This window comes from Procambarus clarkii, chromosome 20 (assembly GCF_040958095.1).
Source record: "Procambarus clarkii isolate CNS0578487 chromosome 20, FALCON_Pclarkii_2.0, whole genome shotgun sequence".
Classification (NCBI taxonomy): Eukaryota; Metazoa; Arthropoda; class Malacostraca; order Decapoda; family Cambaridae; genus Procambarus; species Procambarus clarkii.
In genome coordinates, this window is record NC_091169.1 from 10,992,925 (window position 1) to 11,005,424 (window position 12,500).

Here is a 12,500-nt window from a genome sequence, read left to right on the forward strand (position 1 = left end):
TGGAAATGGAACTGAATGAAAGCAATGGAAATGGAACTGAATGAAAGCAATGGAAATGGAACTGAATGAAAGCATTGGAAATGGAAATTGAACTGAATGAAAGCAATTGGTTTTCATGATGAAGACGAATGAATTTTGCGTTTATAGATTCAACCAATTTTCCCACAATAGACGTTAAGGTAATTGTTCGATAGTTCGACGTATGTATCGTCCTTTAAGAACTGGGTACCATATTAAGAACCCTCCACATCTCTGGTACTCTTTTCGATTCTAATGATTTTTTGGGTGTGCCATAGAAGGGCTCACTAAGCCCTTTATCGTCTCTAAGTTATGTAAGGCTCTATCTAAGGCTCTTTATCGTCTTTGGGCGCCGCATCTTATGCCTCGTCTGGTCCTGCAGGCTTGTTTGACGTTAATGTTTCTATTCGATTAATAACTTCTTCCAAGTAACCACTAAATTAGTAAACTGGTCCTCTACACAATCAATGTTGATTCGCTCAGCTGAAGTCATAGTCTTAAGTTTTTATCTTTTAAATACTGAATCAAAATATTTATTATAGATACTGCTCATTTCTTTTCATCATTAGTTACCTGCCATTATCAGTTTTTAATGTCATCGTTTTTTTCCATATTCCTTGTTTGTTAAAATTTAAAAAACTTTAAGATTTGTTTATGCTTGCCTGCTATATATACTTCATGCTTTCATTTCGTTCTCTTACTTGTTTTTTAACATTTCTAATTATAATGACCAATTGTCAACTACTTCTATAAATCTTCGCATGACTATTCTCTGTTGAGTTTGTATAGTAATTCGACTAATATAAAATTCACCCGTACGACAAACATTGTTTGACCTAGATGCTCTGGACAGTTAATCCCATACATGCGTTGCTTCCATTCTGTCATAGTTTGGTGGCCCGTATCTAACCCCATTATATTCTTTTTCTTTATTGTCATTAAATTCTATCCAAAGGGTTTCTATTGTTATGACCTCAGCCTGCAGGAGAAACGAGTCTCCCTCTTTGAGAGTTATTCATCAAGCCTGACCTGATTAGAAGGTCTAGTAAATATTGAGGTGATAACACATATGTAAAATAGTTGCTTGGAAATGTATAACAATTTGAGATTATGGGCAATGAAGAAGAAAACAGGTAAATGACTGTCTAGGAGATGTGGATATTTTGCTGGAGGCGTGAGGCTCGCTTCTGGAGGGGCTTTGACCTCACTTGAGGCCAGACATCGCAGGGGGAAAGCCGCGCTCCGTTGAGCTCCCGTCAGAAGGGAACCCCTAGTGATATATCTCGAAGAGAAGAGAAGTGTGCAGACGTACCAGCTGTGGAATCGAGCTGGGGACGTGTGGTCTCAAGTCGTGGGCGATGAGGAGTGTTTATTAAACTGCCCAGAGGCATTATTGTGGGCCGTGGCAGCGCCCTGACCAAGCTTCGTCAGAGGGAGGAGCGCCCTCGACTAGACAATCTGTGGTAAGCACGATTTACGCCAGTTCATAGTGATTGCTTGTAGTTGGTCGTGTGCCCAGCGACAGTAGCAATGTTTATTGATAAGTTAGACATGTTTTGGTGAGGCAGAAAGCCTAAAATAAGAGAGTGGAGAGGGAGGAACACGGAGCGACGTCCATCCCCTCTGAGCGCTGGCAGGTAACTGAGGGAGCTCAGCTCCTGATGGTGGAAGACCCTCCCAGCGAGTGAGGACCGTCACCAGGTGAGGTGGAGTATGGACCCGCCCAAAACGGGGGAGTCCACTCTCACTGTATGTAGAGGACAGATAGAGGTTTGAGGCAAACATATTGTGTGATTATTTTTGTTTATGTGTTAAAGGGGAAACATTTTTATTGGAGTGTCGATGGGTTGCAGGTTTGTCTTTGGGGAAGAAGTTGCTGAGAACTTCGAAGCCAGCACAGATGAAGTAGTTGATGAGACTCCAAGGTAGTGGAGGAGAGACCTCGAGCTGTGAGAAGCAGTGAAGAGGAGAATCACGTGCTTCTGCAGAGGTGGTGAAGCACCATAGTTGCTCGAGGAAACTTCGTGGTGTAGCAGCCAGGAGAGCTGTGGAGGACCCTAGCAGAAGGGTGAAGCACCGTAGTTGCTCAAGGAAACTTCATGATAGCAGCCTAGAGGAGCTGCAGAGGATCCTGGTAGCTAAACCCAGAAGAACCTAAAGATGTCAGGGTAGTGAACTTCCAGAGGTGGAAGGGAAGTTCTGGTGGATTACTTGTAGGGAGTTGATAGTGTTTGGTTGTCATTAGCGTGCAAGACGCAGTGAGAGGTGAGTGAGTGTTTGCATCCTTATGTCAAGGAGTGTTTTATACTGAAGTTTAGAGTTGCAGGCGTAGGTTGGATTACCTACAGATGTATGCGTTCTAGGACTGATAGGGTGATAGATTGATCATTGCGGTGTAGCAAGGAACATTTATGCTGATATATGTTATTGCATTCACATGCTGATTTTCATTGTACACATTTATATATATATATATATATATATATATATATATATATATATATATATATATATATATATATATATATATATATATATTCCTCTTGCTGATGGTGCAACAGTGTATGTAGACTTGATCAACTTGAGGAGGTTGATAGCATCAGGTGGTGAACCAGGAGATAGGATACCACCTGATAAGCTGATGATAGAGTTCTGATGGTGTTGGAGTGCAACCTGATTGTAATATTATAGAGTATACGATTCATTATTATTATATGTGTGTATGTATCGTGTATGTGCTTTGTCCAGTAAATGTATCCCAATTTGCTGGTGTTTGCCCTTGTCCTAGTGAGGCTTCCCATGAAATAGTACAGAAGAAGAGAGAGAGAGAGAAAGAACCAAGAACCACTGCTGTGGACAGGGTAGAAGGTAATACTAATAAGTCAAAAGGGGATTGAGGAGATCATATCACCTAAGGAGAGAGTGGGGAGTCACAGCGGCTCGAGTGGGTCTGTGCACGTGAAAAAGAGGCTAAGTGTTGGAGCCGCATCCCCTAAATGTGTGACGTTAAGCCCCTCTCCAAGAGCCAGAAACGCCAAGGGTGATCTCCTAGTGAGGTATAAGCACTCTACCGAGTTGTGGGTTGGGTTGTCCGTAGAGAAGGATCAACACGACAACACCACCAACCCACAATCTATAATAAATTGGGGGCCTGTCCGGGAGAGTGAACTGACACACCCACACCCTGCCAAGAGTGGATTTGTACACCCTTGCTGAAATAGATATACTGTGTGACCGCAGGTGTATATTCTCTCTCTTGGGAAGACTCACAGGACAAAGATGGATAAGGTGCAAGCATTTATGGAGTCAGGCAAGCCTGAGGACTTGGAAGGTTGCACGAGGGATCAATTGAAACAAATATCAGAAAAATGTGGCATTAGGTTGAAAGCATCTAAAGTAGCTGGGATGAAGGATGAGATCCTGAGGCAGTTAAGAGCCAAAAATGAAGCGGCAGAACAAGGAGCCCAGAAAGGAGCTGAAGGTGGAAAGGAGGATGATGGGCAGGATGAAGTGAGATCCCAGGGATCAAGTAGGAGTAGCAAGAGTAGCCGCAGTAGCAGGAGTAGCCGAAATAGGAGCTTGGAGAGATTCCAGTTAGAGCTCCAGATGCAGCAACAACGAGAGGACAAGGAGAGACAGTTCCAGCTGGAAAAGATGAAGTTAGAACTCCAGATGAAAAATGAAGCCGAGAGGGAAAAAGAGAAAACCAGGCTGGAAGTAGAGAGAGCAAGACTAGAGGTGGAGAAAGAAAAAGAGAAAACCAGAATAAGAGAACTGGAGTTGGAACAGGAGAAAGAAAAGGAAAAACCCAGGTCGAAAAAGAAAAAGCCCAGGTCGAAAAAGAAAAAGAGAGAACAAAACAAATGCAGATATAAGCGTATAGAACCTTGGCTGAACAAAGGATTGAACATGGGTTGCCAGAGAGCATCACCCAGATATCACACTCATCAGATGTTAGGGTTAGGGAGAAGGACATTCCCTTGTTTGTGCCCGAAGAGGCAGAGAGCTTCTTCGAGCATTTTGAGAAAGTAGCCAGTATCAAGGAGTGGCCACAGGAGGAATGGGCCCAGCTGGTCCAGTTAAGATTGACCGGTGCAGCCAGGGAGACATACACCCAACTGTCATTGGAAGAGTGCCAGGATTATGCCACAGTAAAGAGCAGCATATTGCGCTCGTTTCAGTTAACCCCAGAAGCTTATAGAAAGCGCTTCAGAGAGATGGTGAAGGTTGGAGTGTGTACTTTTGCTGAGACAGCAAGAGATCTGGAAAGACGATTCCAGAAGTGGATTGAGGCTGCTGGAGTTGGATCTTACGCTGACCTAAAGCAACTGATGGTCATGGAGAAGTTCTTGGAGATGATGCATCCCGAAACAAAGTTCAAGATCCAAGAAGCAGGGATAAAGGAGGTGAAAGATGCCGCAGATAGGGCGGATATGATTACCGAAGAATATAAGAGCTTGAGGGAGAACAGAGTGAGAAGCGAGGTGAGACGCAGCAATTGCAGACCCAGTGGAGTCTGGGGAGGAAGAAATTATGAAAGACCCAGAGGAGTCTGGGGTGAGATTAATTTTGATAAATGGGCAGACAAAAGTAAGTACCCTAAAACTCAGAAGAGTAGGTCGCGCACTTCATCTGAAAGTGAGGATGGAGGAGCTAAACGAGAAACTAATCGTTATCCAGGAAATCAAGAGTCCAGTAAAGCCCCACAGAGTGCAGGTAGTGTGCCTGGCTCGAGGAACTCTCATGCGAGTGGACAAAGTCAGAGCCACTCTGGTTCGTATAGGAGAGATTTCTCCCAGGTGAGGTGTTACAATTGTAACGGATTGGGTCACGTGATGCGCGACTGTAGGCAGGGCAAAAGAGTTGTGACCCTGGCCATGTGTGACCCCCGAGGTAAATATGCCAATATGTTCCAAGACAAACCACAGAGATCAAACTTAGTGAACGAGAGGTATAGGCCGTTCATGAGTAAAGGTTGGATCAGTATAGGAGGCCAACCTGAGGTAGAAGTGGGTATCTTAAGAGATACCGGAGCTAATCAGAGCTTGATTGCGAGAAGCCTGATTGGGAATGATCGACGATTAGTTGGCAGGGGGAAGATGAAAGTATATGGGTTATTGTCTGAGAGTGACATGCCTGTATGCTCTGTCCAGCTAAGGTCGGAATATGTGTCGGCGAAGGTGATGTTGGGAGTGTGCCCTGACATACCTGTTCCAGGAGTCCAAGTGATCCTGGGGAATGACTTGTGCGGGACAAAGGTGTTGCCAGGAGTCATAGCGGAGACTGTGCCAGAGGAGTGCCCAGAAGGCCACGGCACGGGTGGGACACCTGAGAGTGTGAACCTGACTGACATCCGAGGAGATGAGTCAGGAGACCGCCAAGCCATTGAGTACCCTGTCTCGGTAGTGACGAAGGCAGAGGTGGCCAACAAGGAAGACGCTGGAGAAGATGAGACAGTGTCGAGTCAGCCGGTGGAAGATATCGACGTAGATATAGCGTGGCTTTTGATGAAGGTCCAGCCCAGGAAAATGAAGTCTCGGTGAGGTCAAGAGTGAAGATGGCCCAGCCGAAGAAGAATCATGTGAAGAGAGCGGACCTGAGTGGAGCCCAAACTGCTGAAATTAAGGGTCGGAAGGTGAATGCAACTGTGCTGAGTAGAAATGAGGAAGGATGTGGACATACTGAGGGCGGGAGTAGAGCGTCAAGTTGTCCACGAGCACAGAGGCATTTGGATAGTAGAGTTAAGTTGTTTGAGATGTCAGGAGTTGACATGTTTCACAGAAAACGTGGAGGAGGGATAGTGAAGAAGAGTAATAGCCAAGAAAATGAAAGAAGAGACAATATGTGTGGAGAGATGCTCACGAGCACTCTAGGAGAGGTAAAGCGACGTGTACGGTCGAGTGCTGTTGGATGTAGTACAGTGCTCGAAGAAACTTTTAGGGAACGAAGAAGAGTTGAAAGAGAAGAAAGGGAGTTGTATAGAGGTGAGAAGTGTGGGAAAAGGATGATGATACAAGCGTGGAGGAGTAGAAGTAAGCCGAGGACTCGATGGAAATCAAACAGGATGAGGTCTCTGATAAATGAGGAGACGAAAGGGAGGATCGTCGGTGAAGACGAGGGAGTGAAGTATGATGACAGGAGACGAAAGTATAATGGCAGTAGATGGAAGTGTGAAGACGACAGAGGAGGTACAGACAGTAGATGTCTGACTCTGGACGTGAAGAGAAGAAAACGAGGAAATGGAGGGTGGAAACAATAAGTAGAGTGGACCGAGGGAGCGCAGGCGTCCAAGGAGGACAGCCTAGCCAAGAGGTGCCAGAGAGGTCAGATCGTTTGTGAGAAGATCATGTTCCTGGAGAGTTGTGAGCCAGATGTTGCAAGGTGCAACGAACTAATTGTAGACTCCTAAGGGAGTATATCGGGTGGAGAACGAGACAGTGTGGTGGCGGATGTATTATTCCGAGCTTTACCACTGGAATAACTCTCAAAAATAAGGGGAGGGGAGTGTTATGATCTCAGCCTGCAGGAGAAACGAGTCTCCCTCCTTGAGAGTTATTCATCAAGCCTGACCTGATTAGAAGGTCTAGCAAATATTGAGGTGATAACACATATGTAAAATAGTTGCTTGGATATGTATAACAATTTGAGATTATGGGCAATGAAGAAGAAAACAGGTAAATGACTGGCTAGGAGATGTGGATATTTTGCTGGAGGCGTGAGGCTCGCTTCTGGAGGGGCTTTGACCTCACTTGAGGCCAGACATCGCAGGGGGAAAGCCGCACTCCGTTGAGCTCCCGTCAGAAGGGAACCCCTAGTGATATATCTCGAAGAGAAGAGAAGTGTGCAGACGTACCAGCTGTGGAATCGAGCTGGGGACGTGTGGTCTCAAGTCGTGGGCGATGTGGAGTGTTTATTAAACCGCCCAGAGGCATTATTGTGGGCCGTGGCAGCGCCCTGACCAAGCTTCGTCAGAGGGAGGAGCGCCCTCGACTAGACAATCTGTGGTAAGCACGATTTACGCCAGTTCATAGTGATTGCTTGTAGTTGGTCGTGTGCCCAGCGACAGTAGCAATGTTTATTGATAAGTTAGACATGTTTTGGTGAGGCAGAAAGCCTAAAATAAGAGAGTGGAGAGGGAGGAACACGGAGCGACTTCCATCCCCTCTGAGCGCTGGCAGGTAACTGAGGGAGCTCGGCACCTAACGGTGGAAGACCCTCCCAGTGAGTGAGGACCGCCGCCAGGCGAGGTGGAGTATGGACCCGCCCAAAACGGGGGTGTCCACTCTCACTGTATGTAGAGGACAGATAGAGGTTTGAGGAAAACATATTGTGTGATTATTTTTGTTTATGTGTTAAAGGGGAAACATTTTTATTGGAGTGTCGATGGGTTGCAGGTTTGTCTTTGGGGAAGAAGTTGCTGAGAACTTCGAAGCCAGCACAGATGAAGTAGTTGATGAGACTCCAAGGTAGTGGAGGAGAGACCTCGAGCGTGAGGAGAAGCAGTGAAGAGGAGAATCACGTGCTTCTGCAGAGGTGGTGAAGCACCATAGTTGCTCGAGGAAACTTCGTGGTGTAGCAGCCAGGAGAGCTGTGGAGGACCCTAGCAGAAGGGTGAAGCACCGTAGTTGCTCAAGGAAACTTCATGATTGCATCCTGGAGGAGCTGCAGAGGATCCTGGTAGTTAAACCCAGAAGAACCTAAAGATATCAGGGTAGTGAACTTCCAGAGGTGGAAGGGAAGTTCTGGTGGATTACTTGTAGGGAGTTGATAGTGTTTGGTTGTCATTAGCGTGCAAGACGCAGTGAGAGGTGAGTGAGTGTTTGCATCCTTATGTCAAGGAGTATTTTATACTGAAGTTTAGAGTTGCAAGCGTAGGTTGGATTACCTACAGATGTAAGCGTTCTAGGACTGATAGGGTGATCGATTGATCATTGCGGTGTAGCAAGGAACATTTATGCTGATATATGTTATTGCATTCACATGCTGATTTTCATTGTACACATTTATAGATATATATATATATATATATATATATATATATATATATATATATATATATATATATATATATATATATATATATATATATATATATATATATATATATATATTCCTCTTGCTGATGGTGCAACAGTGTATGTAGACTTGATCAACTTGAGGAGGTTGATAGCATCAGGTGGTGAACCAGGAGATAGGATACCACCTGATAAGCTGATGATAGAGTTCTGATGGTGTTGGAGTGCAACCTGATTGTAATATTATAGAGTATACGATTCATTATTATTATATGTGTGTATGTATCGTGTATGTGCTTTGTCCAGTAAATGTATCCCAATTTGCTGGTGTTTGCCCTTGTCCTAGTGAGGCTTCCCATGAAATAGTACAGAAGAAGAGAGAGAGAGAAAGAACCAAGAACCACTGCTGTGGACAAGGTAGAAGGTAATACTAATAAGTCAAAAGGGGATTGAGGAGATCATATCACCTAAGGAGAGAGTGGGGAGTCACAGCGGCTCGAGTGGGTGTGTGCACGTGACAACGAGGCTAAGTGTTGGAGCCGCATCCCCTAAATGTGTGACGTTGAGCCCCTCTCCAAGAGCCAGAAACGCCAAGGGTGATCTCCTAGTGAAGTATAAGCACTCTACCGAGTTGTGGGTTGGGTTGTCCGTAGAGAAGGATCAACACGACAACACCACCAACCCACAATCTATAATACTATGCATCATCACTATTGATCTATTTTTGTATTATTACATTTAAAATTTTCCTCCTATGTATATTGGTACTTCCCTCCTCGTATGGTCTGTATATTCATGTGAAATAATTTGAATAACTGAATTTGATCTTCATCTAATAGTTCCATGTTTTCTACTTTAACTCACGTTACAGTTTCTGCAATAATATCAAATATTTCTGAACATAGAAGATTATTTTAAGTTCCTGTGTTTGTAAGACTCCGACTGCTTGCGTAGTACATATTAACACACACACTTGTGCTCCCTCAACAGCTAGATATGGTCCTAAACACCACTGTCGGCATCCACACCTGGGCGAGTCTCACCAACAGCTCCTCCGGCACCAACACAAGGTAAATCATAACATACAATCCGTATTGTTATCATTAAACACTGATGGTACAGTCTCCTCCACCTTAGGATAAGTCATCAGTTAACACAGTTATCCATCACTGTCACCACCACTACCAGTAAGTCACCAGTTAACAGTTATCCACTTCTACTCCAAGATGGAGGAATAGCAATGTAGGTGCCTACACAGTAAGTCCCTCCAAACCTGTAGTCAATGCGTCACCTAAAGCTGTGTTCCTAAGACTACTACAGGATGGAGAAGCTGTTTGTTCTGTCAAGAAGAACACGCCATCTTCCAATGCCAAACTTACCCTGATCATACATCGAGAGTAAAGCGTCTCAAGGAGCTGCATAGATGCACCAGATGCTTGAAGCAACATGATCCCAATACCTGTGCAACACCATTGCGCACATGTAACAGGTGCCATAAAGGCCAGCACAATTCTGTACTGTGTGGAGTCACTAGACCAAAATCTACTAAACTTCAGGTGAAGCAAGAAACTTCCACCGCCGTGCAGTACTGGATAGTACGGCAGGAGGTTAATGTACTTACCAAAAAATCTGACAACAATGCCACATTACCTACTGCACAAGTGCTGCCGTCGAATAAGAGAATCAAGATCACTGCACATGATCTCTTCGACTAAGGGTCACAGAAAACGATCATCACTCAACAGGTATCTGATAAATTGAAACTCAAAACCCTACGTCAAGTTGAACATCTCAGAGTTCCTGACAAATACAGGGCCCCAAGATTACCTGGCAGTAAGAGTTATAGTATGTCCAGGAAGCTATGCCAGCCCAGTGCAGGCTATAGTAGTAGACAAAATCCATCTGACCTATATGTTTATGGTCTATTGAACACAGCCAAACTCCCTCTGAGTAAAGGAGTTAAGTTGGCTGACTACAAAATCAAGTCTGACCACATCACCAATGTTTGAATACTCATAGGTGCAGACTATTATATATTTACATCACTGTATGTACCAAACAACAGGGAATGAACATGTTATTATGCACCTGCATGGGGGGGGGGGGGCAGATTACTCACTGGACTGGTGTTGTATCAGAAACAACCCATGCCAGTGGACAATCAACAGTTCAATTCAGCAATGATTGTGCGACTAGGCCTAGAGCAGTCATCACTCAAGTTCCGAGACATGCCTGAAGAGAACTCTGACACCCCTGTACACAAATTATGGGATCTAGATACCTTAGGCATCGTCCCTGAACAACCCAGTCCTAATGATACCTGGACCTACCAACAATCTCTATATTCAGTTATCTATAAGAAGAATCGGTACTGGGTCAGACTGCCATGGAAACTAAATCATCAACAACTACCTGAGAACCATTTCATGGCTCTGAGCCAATTATGCCTACACTGTCGATATAAGCAATGCATTCCTTAAAGTAGGTTTTCAATAGGTAGACCAAAATTTCACAATGTTCCTCTGGGTATGGGATCCTAATGATCCATATAGTAAAACTGTCACATACAGGTTTGCCTCAGTCTTGTTTGGGGCTACATCTTCTCCGTTTCTGCTTCAGGCAACATTGGATACGCATTTGAAGAAGTTCCATAGCCCTTACAAAACTGAGATTAACAATAATCTGTATGTGGGTAATTTCCAGGGGACCATCAGTGACAAATCTAAACTGATCGAAATATACGATGAGGCTAACTGCGAACTGTTAAAAGCCAATATGCCTCTCCAATCGTGGGCCTCCAATAACCTGCAATTGAATGTTAATGGAAAATGAATTCCCAGAATACAAAGTACCTCAAATTCTTAAGGTGCTTAGTGTGGAATAGGACACCACCTCTGATGAGTTAAATATCAAATCAGTGGATACACATGACACTGGTTTAACTATGAGGAAATTATTGTCTTTAGTCAGCAAACCATTTGACCCTTTGGGCTTGATAAGCCCTATCTTAATTAAGGCCAAACTCCTCATGCAGAGTGCTGGCAAAACAAATTGGATTGGGATGATCCGTTGCCCAATGACTTGCAGGAGAAGTGGCAACAGATGACAATGGATTTAAGTATCCTCAGTAACCTTAAATTCCCTCGCCATACTATAAGCCCTGACCAACCTATCGAATTGCAGGTGTTCTGCGATGCCTCAGGAAAGGCATATTGCACTGTGGCATATCTATTGAGTAACGAGCATGCTACACTGCTGCGTCTAAGGCTAGAGTGGCAACGTTAAAGAAGTGGTTATTGCCAAAAATGAAACTGACATCTTTATTGGTAGGGGTTCGATTGGCTCATTACCTGACCAAGACGCTAGATAATGTTCACTTCTCTGAGATAGAAGTCTGGTCAGATAATGAGGCAGTCTTACAATGGGTAAGAAACAATCATAACAAAACTCCTTACATGGTCAATCGTGAAGTAAGAGAGTAGGGTACAAACTAAGTCATGTGCCCACAAAGGAAAATCCGGCTGACTACCTTTCTAGAGGATTGACGTTAAGGCAATTAGCCAAAACCGAAATGTGGTTCCATGGACCCTAGTAGCTAATCAGTGGCCAGTGGCCTAAACAGAAGCCACAAGTCTTAGTGACCAATGTCACTGTTCCCACTGAGACACCAGAAACCACTCGAACTTTGGCCATTGATCCCAGTCGATATTCTAGCTTAAGTAAACTACTAGGGATTACTCAAACAGAATTTGATTTTCTTAATAAAACAGGGATCAGATACCAATTCCCAAGTTCACTAAAATATTGGGTCAAGCGAGCCCAAACTAAAACTTATGGGAGAAAATATGAAAACCTCCCTGATAAAGTAGTGAAATCTTTAGGTCTTTAGTTTGACACAGACAATCATAATATAATCAGGTGTGGAGGACATTTACAACATGCAAATATAGACCTGGATGTAAAGAATCGCATACTGCTTTCATCACTAAATTAATAGTACTACATTATCATGAATAGGGCATTTTACATGGTGGAGTGTTAGACAATAATTTCTTGATTTATTTCAGGACTCTTTCTCTTATTTCTTTGCCTCATACAACATATGCCAAACCCTTTCTGAGGTAACAACGTTCCAGATCTATACTAATGTCCGGGGCGGACATTATAGATCAGATCTTGGTAAGGGAGAAGCTCACACCTTTGTGTGTCAAAAGAACTAAGATTCTGAGATGGAAAACAATAATTGAAACCCATATAAAAGTCCCAGACGATGACTTCCTCGACTATCTTCAGGGAGACTATTATAGAATGAGGGAAGAATTCCAAACCAAGGAACCAATAGTGAGTTAATAAGAGATGAAGGCATGGAAGCATCATGGGGAGACTTTACGAAGGTCTTCAATGAATTTACATATATCTTGCCATTATTATTTCATAAAAAGATAAATAATCATTATTAGATTATAC

General features: G+C 43.8%; 1 protein-coding gene across 2 annotated transcripts in view; it reads left to right on the plus strand.

The window, feature by feature from the left end:
- Nucleotides 1-12,500, plus strand: part of LOC123755217 (integrin alpha-4) — a 194,279-nt gene that overhangs the window by 174,887 nt on the left and 6,892 nt on the right. Inside the window, exon 22 of one of the 2 annotated variants that reach the window (XM_069327620.1) lies at nt 1,872-1,985. In XM_069327620.1, coding sequence (XP_069183721.1) covers nt 1,872-1,927 — 56 coding nt within the window. In that variant the 3' untranslated portion in view covers nt 1,928-1,985. Of the gene's footprint in view, nt 1-1,871; nt 1,986-9,023; nt 9,104-12,500 lie in introns of those variants that run through there. The other variant, XM_069327619.1, reaches the window with a different exon arrangement.